The sequence below is a fragment of the Electrona antarctica genome (assembly GCF_951216825.1).
Source record: "Electrona antarctica genome assembly, chromosome: 3".
NCBI classification, from domain to species: Eukaryota; Metazoa; Chordata; class Actinopteri; order Myctophiformes; family Myctophidae; genus Electrona; species Electrona antarctica.
This window is the reverse complement of record NC_136808.1, coordinates 43,270,336-43,287,835: the sequence shown is the minus strand read 5'-3', so window position 1 is coordinate 43,287,835 and position 17,500 is coordinate 43,270,336. Positions and strand designations below refer to the sequence as shown.

The 17,500-nt window shown below is 43.5% G+C and overlaps 1 protein-coding gene across 1 annotated transcript in view; it reads left to right on the top strand.

The window, feature by feature from the left end:
* nhsb (Nance-Horan syndrome b (congenital cataracts and dental anomalies)) overlaps positions 1-17,500 on the top strand; it is a gene marked incomplete at both ends in the record, with an annotated part of 83,460 nt that overhangs the window by 47,814 nt on the left and 18,146 nt on the right. Inside the window, 2 exons of the mRNA XM_079496725.1 lie at positions 15,074-15,226; positions 15,766-15,902. Of these exons, the coding sequence (XP_079352851.1) occupies positions 15,074-15,226; positions 15,766-15,902 (290 nt within the window). The remainder of the gene's footprint in view (positions 1-15,073; positions 15,227-15,765; positions 15,903-17,500) is intronic.

Sequence of the window (17,500 nt, the reverse complement as noted above, 5' to 3'; positions counted from 1 at the left end):
CTTTCGCTGCAGCTGCACGTGCATGAGTGCATAGGGGGATTTTTTGTTTTTTTCCCTTGAGTATAATATATATAGGGACAGTATATGGCAACATAGGATTTTTTTCTCCTTGAAAATAATGAAAAGACAGAAAATACTGGAGTGTGTTTGGATAGGGGAAAAATATAATAATACTTGTTTTTTTTGTACCGAAACCAAACCAAAACCGTGGCCCCCATACCGAGGTACGAACCGAACCGTGGGCTAAGTGAACCGTTGCACCCCTAGCATGCACGCACAGTGGTGGAAAAAGTATTCCGATATTTAACTTAAAGCTGCACTATGTAGCTTTCCTGGATCCATTTGAACCGGGGTCTCCTGCACAGTGCTGACATGTTTACCACTGAGACAATTGAGCCAGCCTGCCTGCTTGCTCAGGAGAGAAATTTTGACCTTCAGCCAGTACCACTTTTTGTACCAGACATGTCAAAGTAGACACACAGGATCTAAATGTCTCAATAGACCAAATACAACCACCCCAGTTGTATATTGCATTAACATCAGTTATAAGTTATATTTTGTTATATAAGTTATATTTTGGTAAATGTAGCAAATCCACTACGAGAAATACTCTGTTACAAGTTAACGTCCTGTTTTCAAAGTAAATGTAGTCATAATGCACATTTTTTTTTAAATCTTTTTTTCAAAATGAAAATAGATTATTTTTTTAAAGCTACAATACACCACAGACTTCGAGCTTTCAAGCCTTAAAGTATAAAATAGGGATTATCTGTCCTAATTAAAAATAGTACTTTACTAAACTAACTAAAGTAACTAAAGTACAATATTTTAGTTTTATAATGGATTGAATTGATACTTCAGGGTTCACATTAACTATACAGGCTATATAACTATATATATATAACTATTTAACTATATAGGCACACTACAGCTTAGAATTAGAACAGTGCCACTGCTTCCCAAAGCTTTTAGCACAAGACCCAAAAGACAAATTTGATGTCGCATTGCGAGGCATTGTGAGATTTTAGACTTTTTTTAATGGGATTTCTTAAATTGATTTTGTTTTTCTTTTAGAAAATATGTTTCATATAAAACAAATATAGTGAAAGTGAAATAATAAAATGAAAAATAAATTAACGGATATTTACTTGTGACCCATAAAAATGTGTTCTCGACCCAAACATGGGTCCCGACCCAGTGTTTGGGAAACACTGGTGTAGAATCCAGTAGAATAGAATGCAATTCCACTCAATTCAAACAAAAAATATACGTACGTCATACGTTCTGTTTATGTTTCTGCTTTCTACTATACCTACTCTATTATTTATTTCTAAACACATTATTGCCTGGTTAGACACTTACATTACATTATTTATGATGATTAGAAAGATACAGTGGAGAGGAAAACAAGATGTTCATATCATGTTTTCATCTCATTTTCTCACCACAACAGACAGCTTGATTTTTTAACCATCATCAGCATTTACTTTTTTACGAGGCGCCAGCCCCTCCTATACATATGTTTAATGTTTGTCTTTAGTTCAATGTTTGTTTTGTAAACGCCATTGACAATGAAGGGAAAATTATGTCATATTGTCTCTTTATTGTTAATTTTTAATGTTTAATGTTTGTGTAGGCACCGTTTGTTTTACATCACTATTACATCACCTAATCAACATGAGTTAGACTTTAATATATTAGCGCCCCTCACTTCACACGGGTGTGACTTTTAAGTTTTAATACTTCTCTGCACTTCTATTGTATTATAATTATTCCAGACTTTTTAAAACCTTGACAGATCTACGAGCTCACAACACATCCCATTGCGATGTGACCTTATAGATCATCTATACGTTTTTATCTTCATCTATTCACTTTTTTTACACGTTGACTATTCAAAATGAATTTGAATGGCTATATTTATGGCTGCAAAAACAAATAGAAAAAACAAAAACCATTTGTTTTTTTGAATAGACAATAAAATGCTATGGACTAGTGGTTAAACTAATATGTGATGAACTAGCTGGGGGACCCCCCCCTTCAAGGACCTCTGGACCCCACTGTGAGAACTGTTGCTCTGCCTCTACCATGCACAACATCCTGATGAATACTGTGTTGTACAAAGCACTGTCCATTCCGTGGGCTTTTGGTTTGTCAGCAGTCTACCATTATAATGTGCCTATTTTATACACCATCGCACAACGGTGTCCTGCCGAAATCAGCTATTGTTGCCATTCTGGAAACTTTTAGAAACATTTTTGAACAATGTATTACTGCACTTCACAAGGATGTTCTTTTTGTGAATTACTATATTCTGTGGTACAAGCATTTTCAGTACTTTTACTCCAAAGTCTCCACTACATCTCAGAGGGAAATGTTGTACTTTTTACTCCACTATTTGAAAACTATAGTTACTTTGTAGTTTGATTATTATTACAAATCATCAAGTTGAAAAAGAAGCTGATAAACAGCCAAAAACATGCCTATCTAAAACCAACTTGGCTGGGTGGGTGCCTATAAGAATATAAGAAATGACAATATAAGAATAATAATAGAGTCCACACACCAAACTAATGCTCCGATGAAGTAAACTACATTTGGGAGCATGAATTTGGCTTGCAGAATCTTTTATTCTCTATTCTATTGTTACAAAACAAACATTACCCACTTCAGCCCTATATACATTTCAGCCATTTGAAAATAGCCGATCTACAAGGTCACAATGCAATGCGACACATTGTGAGCTTGTAGATCGGCCATGTGAAAGCTTGTGAAATGGAACATTCTGCATAATGACTACTTTCTACTTCCGTTACTTTAAGTACATTTTGATAACAATACTTTTGTATTTTTAGTACATTTTGAATTCCGGACTTTTTCTTGTAACGAGTATTTCTATATTGCAGTATTGATACTTTTTTTTAGACTGGTATGATATAACATACAGGCAGACAGTGGATGAAAGCAACTTATCCATATTGTGCAACATGCTAGCTCAGGGTTCCCCAATACAATTTCCTCAAGGGCCATATTTTGACTAGGGTACCAGGCTGGGGGCCGAGTCCGCACGCACGAGGTCGAGGTCTTGCCCTGAAAATGAATTTTCAGGGCAAGACCCCATTTGAAAAGGATGCCCAGTTTGACATAGGCTACTGACCCCCATTTTTCTTTTATTTTTTTTATATTCTTCCATGGGCCACAAGGGGGCGCTCCGCAGGCCACAAATGGCCCACAGGCCGCCTATTGGGGAACCCTAGCTGCATCAAACAGACAAGGCCTCACTGTCTGCCAATGAGTGCAATGTAGGCACTGAATTGCATGCAGTGTAGGGGTTGCCCCACTAGGAGACAGCATTGTAAAGCTTTCAGTGTTGTGTTGTGTTGTGTTGTGTTGTGTTGTGTTGTGTTGTGTTGTGTTGTGTTGTGTTGTGTTGTGTTGTGTTGTGTTGTGTTGTGTTGTGTTGTGTAAACTGTGTGTGTGTGTGTGTGTGTGTGTGTGTGTGTGTGTGTGTGTGTGTGTGTGTGTGTGTGTGCGTGCGTGCGTGCGTGCGTGCGTGCGTGCGTGCGTGCGTGCGTGCGTGCGTGCGTGCGTGCGTGCGTGTGTGTGTGTGTGTGGGAAGCTAGGGAGATAAGCCCATCATGGACATTTGACCTGCGCTTCCATTGGTGTTATCTTCCTGGCCTTGTGGTGACATGTGCTCTGCTATAAATAATATCATGGCTATTACACATGAGCTTTAACCACTGACACACGCGTGTCCAGTGGTGCGAGTACTTTTTGAGCGGTGCTTTCGCTACATTACGGAGCTACAGTACAGTATGTGTGTCCCGTGTGTCCCTATCCGTGTCCCTGCATGTACGTGTCCGAGCATGGAAAGCTGCAACACGGTAACTCTGTCTCTGGACCGTTTCGGACGCGGGAAGGCTCGCCGGAACAGGGCCGGCCCCCTGGGCATGTTCCTGGGGGTCTGGTTGTTCCGCAAACTTCCTGGAGACCCCCACACGGTAACTTTAAGTACAGTACACTACAATACAGTACAGAACACAGTACAATACAGTAACTATAACAATAAATGTATAGTTTTTTGTATCTTTAGTAAACCGCTCCATTCCCATTGAAATGCATTGGCGGAATCTGCCCTCATAGGTAGAATAAAAGTGCGGTGTGACCGTGCCCTTAAGTCCTGCTTTTAAAAAGAAAAGAAAAGAAAAGAAAAGAAAGACAATCTGCTATTTCACCATATTTTTTGGGGGAAATATCTATATAATGAAAGTTAGAGTGCTATGTCTAGATAAAGTGCTATTTAAGTTACATAAGTTGAGCCTATGCGTACGCCTGTAGGTGGTCGAGGCTAGGGCAAGTACTACGGCAAGTGCTATGGGCTAAGATGGAGTCTGAAGAGGTGGGTTTTCAGACGGCGGAAGATTGGGGGTGAATCTGCCGTTCTGATTGTAATGGGAAGTGCATTCCATAGTTTTGGAGCCAGAATGGAGAAGAGTTTGGGACGTGTGGAGCGTTGTCCCGGCGTTTTTAGCGAAGGTACTGGAAGGATCTGAGCGCACCGGAGGGTTTGTAGGGTCCGATCAGACTTGCAAGATATGGGGGTGCCATACCTTTGGTTGTAGTGATTGTAGTGGTACTGTACTGGCAGTCAGTCAGTCCTGAGTCTCAGTTGTCTTCTGGTAGTCCTGTCCTCCTCCAGCCTGTGAGTTCCCTCTAGGCAGCGCTGCCACCACGGGTCACAGTCAGCAGCAGCAGTTTCAACGTCCTCATGCCTGATCTTACATACTTCCTCAGTGAAGGTCTTCAGCTGGTCCTTATACCTCTTCTTGGGCCCACCTGCCAGGCACCGACCATGGTGTGTAACTGGCCATACAGCACTCCAGTCGGATCAAATGTCTGAGCCAGCGCAGTTGGTGCTGGGTGATCATGGCCTCAACACTCCTGCAGTTGGTATTTCAGTATTCAGTATTTCAGTCTGAGACACATGATCACGGCAGGTGAGGCCCAGGATGCGCTGAAGGCATCCGATGTGGAAGCGCTCCAGGGCCTTGATGTGAAGGCTGTACAGTGTACAGTATGTGGTCCATGCTTCACAGCTGTAGAGGAGGGTGGTGATGCAGACAGCCTGGTAGACAGCAACTGTGGTGTGCAGATGGAGGTTTTTGACACACACACACACACACACACACACACACACACACACACACACACACACACACACACACACACACACACACACACACACACACACACACACACACACACACACACACACAGTCACCTGGTGTGGAGCGGTAAACAGGACAGAGGGGGTAGTAGTCGGCTACCCGGTACCCACTAAATATTAAGGGTCCATTTAACTCAGACAGTGGAACCAAATAGACCCGGGTCCAATCTCTCCTGATTGGATGACATTTGCAATCGCAACCCACGTGAAAATGTATTTTCTGTTCATCAAAGAGCTGGAGAGACAGGGAGACCCCAGTTACTGAACAAATATTCTCTCACAGAGTCACCCGTGCCATCATATGGGTGACAGCTGGGGACGGATTTGCCCATACTGCAACGTGTGACGACGTGATGATTTTCAATTCTGTCCCCATTGGTACGCAACGTCACCAGTGCTGAGTCAGCTATAAGGCTGACTTCACAACGTTCAGCATGGCCACTCACTTGCCCGCGGCTCGCTCGGCGGTGCCTCTTGTTGTGAGCTTGTAGATTTGCTAATTGTGCACACAAGCTTTAAAGATGTTCTTAGAATTGTTCCATATTTGGAGAAGTTTTGCAAATGTTCAGCTATAATGACGCGATGCGAGGCATTTTGAGCTTGTCGACCTGCTATTTTTTTGCTATTTTGATTGAGTTTTTTTTGTGAAAGTGAAAGTGGAAATGAAAGGTATTAAGATGAGCTTGTGACTAAATTATAACTACAGTGGCTCCATTCGAACATTTTCCCTTTTGGACCCGACAGCAACGATAAGATCCATCTGGCAGACTCTAGACTAGAGAATAGATATAGGAATGAACAGATACACAATTATACACAAACCAAACAACCACTTGATTCACATTATTACTGTTATCTATATATACAAGTGAGAAGTTGTACCCAACCCAGGAAAAGGGACCCAAAGTCACACACTGCATACATCACTGACACGTCACTGACACACTGCAACACACTACACTCACACGGCAGTCACGTCACACACTTACCCTCCGCGTCGTTCGGCCGCTATCTCCTCATATCGCGCCGAACGCCGCCCCTCAACACCAACCGCGGAACATCACTCATTGCACTGACACCAACGTTGCCTCCCTTCCACACCCACGCCGGCATTGTATCTCTTCACAACAAACAATATCTCCCCAAGCACCCACACCCCCGCACGCACACACTCACATGTTGCCAGGTCTATGAAAACAAGCCCAGAAAAAATGCCATTCAACACGCTACTTACAACTCGCTTACAATTCGCGGACCTGGCAACACTGCATCCCGTGATTCCCCTCTTTTCATTGGCTGCACCGCCAACATTGATGCCACTATGTAAACAACACCGCAAACCCTGACTTCCTACAGCCTACAGCCTATACTTACACACACTACCACTCGCTTACAATACGTGGACCTGGCAACACTACATCACCCCTTCCCAATGGCTCACAACCCCACCACGTGACCCAGTGGCGGCCGGTCCATAGGGGGCGCTGCTGCGCCGCACCACCATGCACAACCCCTGAATAAAACGTGAATAAGAATGACGGAGAAACGACATCTGCAGCCTGTAATTTATTTAAAATTAGCAATCCAGAAACGTCAATATTATATAATATAAGGAACCACTAACCAAAGGCAGTGATTACAAGTTGTATTATGCTGCCACGTTGTATTCTGCTGCCATGAAATGTCACATGTTGTTTACGTTGTGTGACGTTTCTGATTGGTTACTGAGTGTCACATGTTGCTGCGCGTTCATCTGGAGCATAGATATATACAAACACTAGATGGCTCAAGGCGGAGTTTCTGACGTCGTTCACCCGGCAGCCATCTTACTTCGGGGCTACAGTACAGTATGTTCAATGGCAGCTCAAACATAAACAGTCATAACTCGCTCAAATCTTGACGGATTTACAAACGGGTTGGTTTATTACAAACGTTGTCAACGTGGCTATGATTCAGACTTCAATACAAACGATAGAAAGCCACTGGGTCGAAAAATGTGTGCGATCAATGTTATTCACACCACAAACCACTTGGGGGCAGCATAAACATCACAACACAGTTTGACATATAGTTTAACACAGTCAACACAGACGCTAGAAAAACATGAATGATGAGCCACATGGAGCCAGGTAAAGATAATAATTCATTTTCATAATGGAACAACAAGACAATGACAAAAAAAAAACTGTAGCCTCAATCTACATGGAAAATGCAGTGAAATTAGCCATGTTTGGCAATGCCATGTTTATTTTGTATTTTTAAAAGCCTTCCATTGAATGTGATGATACCTATAGTGCATGTTTTCTTGATATTTTCATAGCGCCCTCTCTAGGACAAAAGTCACCAGCCGCCACTGACGTGACCCACGTGTTTTTCCTGATACCTTTCACACTTCCGGAAACACTACCGGAAGTTACACAGTACACACACACACACACGCGTGCACACACACACAGTGTACAGCCTGCCGGAAACCAAACGTAGAAGAAGAACAACAACAACACAGGTTCTACACAGATTCTAACTTGGACGGAGAGCACCGCGATTACATACACAGTTACAATAATGCAAACACGACCGTGTCGACACCTGACGTCGTACAATCAGGACGAACCGAGGCGCATATATGGATAAGAACAACAACACTACACGTGCGCGCGCGCGCAAGCGCTGCAGCACAAAACAGCTACATACAACGCGTGTCACTGTGGACTTCTGTATCTGGGGACTTCTGTATCGCAACGCGGGGCAACGCAACTCTGGGATGAGCGGGCCGAAGGCCCGCGAAATTCTAGTCCTATACATTCTATTCAAAGTTCCTGCTGGACCACCCACTGTTACATCATGTCATATCCACGTGTACTGCACATATTATACATATTCACTACATTCCAACCACAGCGGGAGGCTAAAGTATGACAGTGTCACTCGCCATGACTGAGAGAGCACCAGATTACTGCAGATTACTAGCCTGGGATCTCTCTCTCTCTCTCTCTCTCTCTCTCTCTCTCTCTCTCTCTCTCTCTGTCATAATAGAGTGGACATATACTATAGTTTCTCTGACTGTAGCTGTTGAATATAATTATAAATAAGTAAATATCAATCTCACACCAATCAAGTTCACCTGCGACGTGTAGCAAACTAACACCACTTCTGTCCTGCTCAAGTATGTATTATTGATCATATTATTGGGGATAGAATGTTCACCTCCATGTGTGCTGCGCGCACACACACACACACACACACACACACACACACACACACACACACACACACACACACACACACACACACACACACACACACACACACACACACACACACACACACACACACACACACACACACACACACACCCCTTCCTCAGATGCAGCAGTGGCGAGGGTTTAAGCACGTGATACATATACCCAGCATGTGGTGTGGTGGGATTAATACATTAATACTGCTCTCCCATATTCCTGCATCATAAAGAGATTATCGGTCAGGGACGGGCCATGTACAGGCGAGACCACCCAACCATCTGAGATCACATGATGGCTGTGCTGTGGTGTGGTGTGGTGTGTTGTGTTGTCAGTGGTGTGTGTGTGTGTGTGTGTGTGTGTGTGTGTGTGTGTGTGTGTGTGTGTGTGTGTGTGTGTGTGTGTGTGTGTGTGCGTGTGCGTGTGCATGTGTGTGTGTGTGTATTATTGGATCAATTAGATTGATTAATTGTCACACCCCTAAAGTCCTTGCATTGACAGACGATTAGCATGTATTCTCTTCAGTGGAGTAAAGTCATGGGCGGAGTGGAGATCAGAGACAGCAGGTGGGGTTAGTCAGTGGGAGGGGTGGGGGTGGTGTAGCTGGACGGTCCGTGCTACAGATGTTGCCAGTCTGGCTGCAGAGTGCAGACCGTGTAGTAATGCTTAGATTAGAACAATCCCTGTCAGTCCATGGAGTGGAAAACCTACAGTAGCATGGAGTGGATAACCTGGCATTGATGGGAAACCAAGCACTGATGGGCAACCTAGCATTGTCCTGCAGGATACAGTGAAGAGGAACGAAGGACACGACAGAGAGAGAGAGACTTCTGCTGACCATGGCATTGGTCTGTTTGGGTCTGGGGGGCTGTGTTCCTGTGCATTCTAAAGGTACTGCATGTGTTCTCACACCACTGTAGCGCTGCAACTCTGCATTATTTTCTCTTCACAATTAACGCATCACAAGTTAACACGGCGTGTTGTGAGCTTGTACATCGGCAATTTTGGGTGAAAGTTACCCCCAGAATAGGGAGTTCAACTAAAGCCATATGCTCTTCTTGGGCTAGGAACAACACGACTTATTGAGTAGTATTTGTGTATGTATTATTTGTGTGCGTGAGTGAGTGCGTGCATACTGTACTTCCATAACGGCAAACTGCATTTCCAAAGAAGGAATGCTTGGTGAACAACAGTGTGTTCTTCTCTTCTACTGTACATTACAGTATATCTGGACCGCAAGTGTTTGCTGCCTGCTATGACAAGTTGTCCATCCACCGCTACTACAGGGAGTGCGCTCTGCTGTGCTGACCCAGATTCTAACACTAATACGCGCTCTGCTGCTAATGACTTGAATAGGCCTACATCTGGACCACAGAGCATAGAATTATACTGGCAAAGACACATAGGGCTGGCCCATGTAACTTCAACCACTATGAGTTCAGACTTTTGCTTTTTAATTATTTTAATATTTTTTTGTTTTTAAAAGTTTAAAATATCAGATCTACACAACATCATACTAATTGGTTTAGTTGATTCTAAAGTATCTATTATATTTATTTCATGTTGCACATAACAAATCCAAATGATCAATAGGTTAATAGCAAGGCATTGACAGGAGGAAGGTCCTCTTATCTCCTTTCCTCTCCTCTCCTTTCATTTCATTTTCTCTTCTCTCTTTTCTTTTCTTTTCTTTTCTTTTCTTTTCTTTTCTTTTCTTTTCTTTTCCGTTCCGTTGTGTTGAATCTTTCCTTTCCTTTCCTTTCCTTTCCTTTCCTTTCCTTTCCTTTCCTTTCCTTTCCTCTTCTTCTCTCTGTCCTGTCCTGTTGTGCTGGTGCTGTTGGCATGCAGGTCCTGATGATGACACTGCACCTGCAGACCAGAGAAAGGGAGGAATAGAAAGAGAGAGAGAAAGAGGAGCGATGGGCGAGAGAGAGAGAGCTGAATGAGCTTGTGTGTGTTCAGTTGCATGTGGGCCAGCTGCAGGACTTGGCGACGTTAGGATGGGTGTGTAGATGTGTCTCCTAGTCATGCTGGAGGTGTATGTGTCTAATGGGTGTAGATGAGTCTGCTAGAGGTGGATGTGTCTATTAGAGGTTTGGGCCGCTATGCGACCCTCGCATCTAGCAACCTATAGGCTTGCACATCCACGATACACAGCCCTCACATCTCACTCTCTCCCCACTACCCCCTCTCTCTCCCTCCCCCTCCCCCTCTCTCTCCCTCCCCCTCTCTCTCACCCCCCCCCCCCTCTCTCTCTCTCTCCCTACCTCTCTCTCCTCCCTCTTTCTGCCACTTAATATTGGCTCATGTGGCACAAACGTTATGCAAAGCTCAGACTCCCTCTCATAGGCGTCTCCCTTCTCTCTCTCTTTCTCTCTCTCTCTCTCTCTCTCTGGAGAGAGGTAGGATAGCGAGAGGTAGGTAAACTACAAACTACGTTCCGTGCTCACCGCAGTTCTCAGAAAGCCCTGCTGTGATTGGCCAGTAGTCTAACAGCCACAGAGATTGAGAAAAAAGAGGAACTAACCAGGTGCTCAATGGAGATAGCAAAATGTGATAATGATAAAAAGGTGCTCACACGGATCAAAAACGGGATCAAGACATAGATAAAAAGAGAAGGATCCGGGCACACAAAGTTAAAAATTGAGGAACGCCTTTATTAAATAAAAAAGGCAAAAGACATGTTGGCACATGTTTCGACCTAACAGGTCTTCATCAGGGCCCTGATGAACCCAGTGTACTCTCTGCTGCCCCATCTGGCGGAGTCAGGTTACTGATGAAGACCTGTTAGGTCGAAACATGTTGGCAGTTGCCTTTTTAATTCAATAAAGGCGGTTTTTTTTACTTTGTGTGCCCGGATCCTTCTCTTTTTATCTTCTCTTTTTATCTCTCTTTTTATCTAAGCCACAGAGATTGGGTGAAAGTGCAGAGGTCAAGGCAGTGACGTATCACGGCCACAAAGCCACCCGTAAAGCACAGGCGAAGATGGCACTTCTGCATACTCCGCCTACATCACGGTGTATGACTTAGCCACCTGAACCCGCACAAATACATTTGCATTGGGGGCGTGGAATTCTCTCAAATGTAATAATAGATGGATGATTTAGATGTGTCTGCTAGAGGTGGATGTGTGACTATGACTAATGGTATAACTACAAGTGTACATTTCATGACTATGGCATGCAGAGGAGGCAGAGGTGGAGCAGAGAAGCAAGAGACGGGCACAAACAGGATAGTCGGGGCACTTAGAAAAGGTGAACATTATGCAAAATGGTGGTATGCAGGATTCTAGATCTTACTACATTTTCAGATCCGTGGAACACAGCAAATCAACTCTGAGCCCCTATTGCTCCAGATGTGCAGGTTGGTGCCTTGCATGGTTTCGTTCGCCATCAGTGTATGAATGGGTGCATGTACAGTAATGCAAAATAGTATTTGCATTTTTAGAGAGAGAGAGAGGGGTTTAGGGTTGGTACTAGAGCACTGTTTCATAATACATTATGTATACATTACATACCCTGCCTGCATCATTCTTAATTAGCCTAATGTTCCTTTATCTGTACGCTGAATGCATGTGTGTCATGTTATCACTGAAACCATTTAAAGACACTATTTTTTTCAAAAGATGACCTGAGTGGTGTAAGGTCTTATATAGACTGATCAGCTGTGGTCTGACGTAATGTCTGACGTAATGAAATCACACCCGTGTGAACTGGGTGACCGTAGCAACCGTGCTCATTTTTTGAGCACAGACAGACAGACAGACAGACAGACTAACAAAGCCAGTTGTAGGAGTGGTTTACACCACTCAAAAAGTGAATAAGGCAATACAGTGAGGACATGAATAACAACAGGGATTTTAAAAGCTCAAGTGTAGAAGTAGGTCTTAGAGCTGTGCTTTAAAAATGTCTACAAAGGCTGCCTGTCGAAGGTATAGTGGGAGTATGTTCCACACCACACCTGTTTTTTAGTTGCCATTGAGCAGGCCAGCAGGGGAGGACCTGAGGGGACCTGTTTGGGACATACAAGGCAGGCAGTCATGTACAGTAGGTAGGAAGGTGCGAGACCATTGAGAGCTTTTCAAACAAGTAAAATCATTTTAAAATCAATCCTAAAAACAACCAGTAGCCAATGTAGTGAAGCTAAAACTGGAGTAATATGTTCTCTCATCTTAGTTTTTTAGTTAAAACTTTGGCTGCCGCATTTTGGACAAGTTGTAATCTGTCAGTTGTTTGATGATCATGATCATATGATGATCATACTATTGTTGAAAAGGAACAACCATCACCTACTTTAGATGACTCAACTCTACAGCAGGCCTATGCAAAGACATATAGCTTTGTGAAACCCATGCAACTGCAGAAGTTGACCAAAATGCTGCTATAATGTTAGCCTGATGATTTAATAACAGGCAAAATGCTGGACTTGATGAGCAATGAAAGGTTGCCTGGCTACTGATGTACAATGCTGCTTTCAAGGACAAGTGCATGTGGAATTGTAAATGAAGGGATGGAAACAGGATTGATAGTGGAAGCTAAAGGGGCCTTGAAGAGATCAAACACAACATTCCTCTCCCTTTGTCTCTCTGTACCGCAGAGACTCCCAACCTGTGGGCCGGGCCCCACCAGGGGGCCGTGAGGATATTGCAAATGGGCCCCCAAAAAATTGGCAAACCACAAGATTGTAATGATACTGTATCGTTGCTGCCGGGCAGAAACCTCTTATCTCCATATTTTAACTTTAGGTATACAGTATATATATATATATATATATATATATTTATTTATATTTATTTTATTTTTTGCTTTTTCTGCCTTTATTGATAGGTTGAAAGTAATCTGAAAGGAAATTGGGAGAGATATGGGGGGGAAGACACACGGCAAAGGCCATCGGGATCGGGAGTCGAACCCACGGCACACAGTCAGGCTGGCTCAGCAGCCTAGGTGCCCGGACGGTTGAGCTAGATATATATATTTTTATATATATTTTGGTAAATTAACACCCTACTTGAGCATACTACAGTCAGCCTTACACAAAAGTATCAAAAGTAGCAGTCCAGCCCGGGCAGCTGGCGTAGCAGTCTGGCACCTGTGCTGGTAATCCAGCTTTACAGTGTGTCGTGCGTTCGAGTCCCAATCCCGACGGCCTTTGCTGTGTGTCACCCCCCCATCTCTCTCCCCATCTCCTGTCTGATTACTGTTTTAAAAAAGTACAGCAACTGCGAAACTTCTTTTGAACTTGTGATTTGCTACTTTTGATATTTTTGAATTTGAATCCTGAAAGGTAACAGTTTTGGACATTATAAAGTTTTTCACAAACAGTGAAAATAGAAGATCTACAAGCTCACATTGCATTATGAACTTGTAGATCTGCTATTTTCCCAATTTTTGAAATAAGTTTTTCGCGTCCTATAGTCAAAAGTTGAATGTTTCTCTTTGAATTGTAGCGGACTGAAAGTATCCCATTCACACATTCACCCACACACGGCAGAGTAAACCTCATCAGGGGGAGCAGTTTGGGGGTTCAGTGCCTTGCTCAACGACCTTCCGTTTCCGTCCCCTGTAGCAAAGAAGCTGTGAGGAAAAGGAATGAGTGGTTTCTGCACAGCTGCAGTGGATAAGAGTTTAGCTGCCATCTGCTGGTCTGGCATGGCATGGCATGGCATAGTCCTGTCTTGTTTATTTCAATCAGTGATGTAGAATAAACAAGAAGTGGAGTTAGTCCTTTAATCTAATGTTAATTGTTTTTTAAAGACTCACTTTAATGATTGTTGTTGGATTTTCTTTTCCCTCCCTCTCTCTTATCTTCTTTATTTGACTGGTGTCATTTATGAGTGTGTGTGTGTGTGTGTGTGTGTGTGTGTGTGTGTGCGTGCGTGCGTGCGTGCGTGCGTGCGTGCGTGCGTGCGTGCGTGCGTGCGTGCGTGCGTGCGTGCATGTGTGTGGTGTCATGTATGTGCCAGTGGGTGGTGAAAGGCAAAACCTGGTGTGAATCTCAGCTGGCAGTATGCTGTTGCTGGAATGTGTATTCCTAGTGGAGAGATAAACTTCATCAGATGACATACTTGGTGTGTCCAATCTATGGCAGGATCAGGATTCAGAAAAGCAGCTAATACCTGTGATGTTACAATCAGTTCTGTTTATGTTTTTAATGCATCCAGCAGCCTCTCGTTTCTTCACTAATGTCATAGGTCGAAATGTCTATTCTCCATGATTATTCTTGTGGATATTGGTTTCTACGTTTCTACTTGTTTTTTGGGTTTTTTTTGCATCAACTTGGACCACCGTCCAAATTGATGCAATTCCAAATTCCAAATTTGTTGCACCCACGATGACAATAAAGTAATGGAATTTAATTTTGTTTGTTTGTTTTTGACACCTGTAAATAACCGTATAGGGATAGGCAACATGTGTGCTTGCGTGAATACAATCACTACAAAAACACGAATGCCATTTGTATGCAGACTGTGATTTGAATGTTTCCCTAGGGTTAATAAATAAATAAAAACATTCGTAACCCTGACTCTCTCTCTCTTTCTCTCTCTCTCTCTCTCTCTCTCTCTCTCTCTCTCTCTCTCTCTCTCTCTCTCTGTATCTCTCCTCAGCGGTGTCTAATTTGGACATAGAGAGTAAGCTGTCGGCTCACTACCAGGCTCCATGGCATCAGCAGCACAACGTATTCCATCCGTGTACGCGTGCACCATGTGTGGAGGAGCTACACAGACATGCCCAGCTCAGCCTCCGGGCCCTGCACCAAGGTGAAGGCGCTCGCACACACGCATGCACGCACATATACACGTATGCACACGCGCACGCAAGCCACCTTTTTTATAATAATATCGTTGCTGACTATTGGGCAGAAACCTCTTATCTCCATATGCCCAGGCATGGGTATAATGCAACTGTACACTGGATTATTTTATTTTATTTTTTTACTTTTTGAAAATGTTTTCAATAATGCCATACCCAAAATACCGGTCTGTCTGTGGGTTTTATAAATATTGAACCAATGAAAAGTATAAACCAGAGCTTGTGACTTTAAATAATAACTATGGAACACAGGTTATTTTTTTCACATTTCATGAGTTTATTGATCAACAATTTTCAAATGTTTATAGGCGTAAGGTGGTTAAACTGATTTGATTACTATATTAACTCATTTCGCTGGGGTTTGAAAACATGTTTAATCTCTTCTGGGGGCCCCTGGCATAAAACCTTTTCAGATGGTCCTTGACTTGGAATATAGTTTGAGAAGCAGTGATGTCCACTCATGTCCATGCGTTGTACTTTTCCACAGACGAACACCAGCAGCAGCGTTCCAGCAGCAAGGAGCGGAGCAGAGTGACCATCGCTATATCAGTAGCCCCTCCCATGCCCACCTTCCCCTCACCACACACCATACGACGGCAGCAGAGGAGTCGACTGGCACGGGCGGTAAGGACAACATGTCAACACTGTGGGGCAGAAACCTCTCATCTCCATATTCTAACTCTTTGTGTTTCTCCGTAATTAACTCATTTGCCGCCAGCATCACCACCTGGTGGCTGGTCTGGTCTGGTGGCGTGTTGTGTACTCCAGAACCGCCAACCATTCATTTCTATGGAGAACCATCTTATTTTGAAAGCCGTTTCACTCAGCAACCGAGAAACAGGAAGTGAATAATGGCTATTTAACGCCCTACGTGACCATACCACAGCGTCACACAAAAGCATCAAAAGTATCAGATATACAAGCTCGAAACGTGACGCGATTATCATATCAATTTGGGGGTCCTTGACATGAAAACCTTTTGAGAACCCACTGTTCCACACCAAGTGCTTCTGAAGCATGTTCATTTCAAGGACTGCCAGAGCTCACTAACCCAGAACCTTATTAACCTTGTATTTGGACATACAAGTTTTCCAGACGACGGCGACCATATGATGTATTATACATTTAAACTGCTATTGCTCCACAAGGTGATTGTTTGAGAATGAGTTCCATTTGTCACTCCTCCTCCTGTGTTGTGAGAGAACGACAAAACCCTGGCCTCCCTCTCTCTTATTTCTATTGGTTTGCATCACTCCTCTCTCTCTCTCTCTCTCTCTCTCTCTCTCTCTCTCTCTCTCTCTCTCTCTCTCTCCCTCTGCATTATTCATTTTGTCGCTGTTAGGTGGAAACCTCATATGTCCAAAACCGTTCTGTTTTTATTACTATTAAAAATGTAGATACAATAGTGAAAATAGGTGATCTACAAACTATTTTTACTATACTTTTTCTTTCATTTAAAGAATAATTGAAATATAGAGATACAAGGTTACTACCTGACAGACGCACGCACGCACACACGCACGCACGCACGCACGCACGCACGCACGCACGCACGCACGCACGCACGCACGCACGCACGCACGCACGCACGCACGCACGCACGCGCGCGCGCGTGCGCGCACTCGCGCACTCGCGCACTCGCGCACGCACACACGCACACACGTCCCCCATTTAAAAAATGAAACACATCAATATTATACCATATTAAGTACCATAGCAGAATGATGTACCTGTACCTTGACCAGTGCTTAAGGTATGTAACTGAATGATCTTTTCTTGTCAACAGCATAAATTATGAAAACAGAGCATAAAATAAATAATTGATTCAATATATGTTTATTAGAGCGACCTGGCTACACACCACAACATGGCAGAAGTGAATTGTGGCAAAAGGCTTAAACAAGACCACCTCTTGGGGAAAAACATCTGAAATTGTAACAGAATAGCAGAATTCATTACAGTAACAGTACTGGTTCCATATACCTTTGATAACAAGTTGTGAGCGAACATTTCATGCGCAGTTCAGTTCGGCAAGTCAAAGACCGTGACGCATGCCGAGTAGGCATGTAGGCTAACGTTAGACCATAATACCGCGGTATAAACAGCCACTGTGTTTTTCCAGCTCACGTTCATTTATTATTTATTTTAATATGCAGTGCCGTCGGCGCATATGCAGCGCAATTCCACTTGCACGAGACACGAACTGCCAGAATATTTCACTT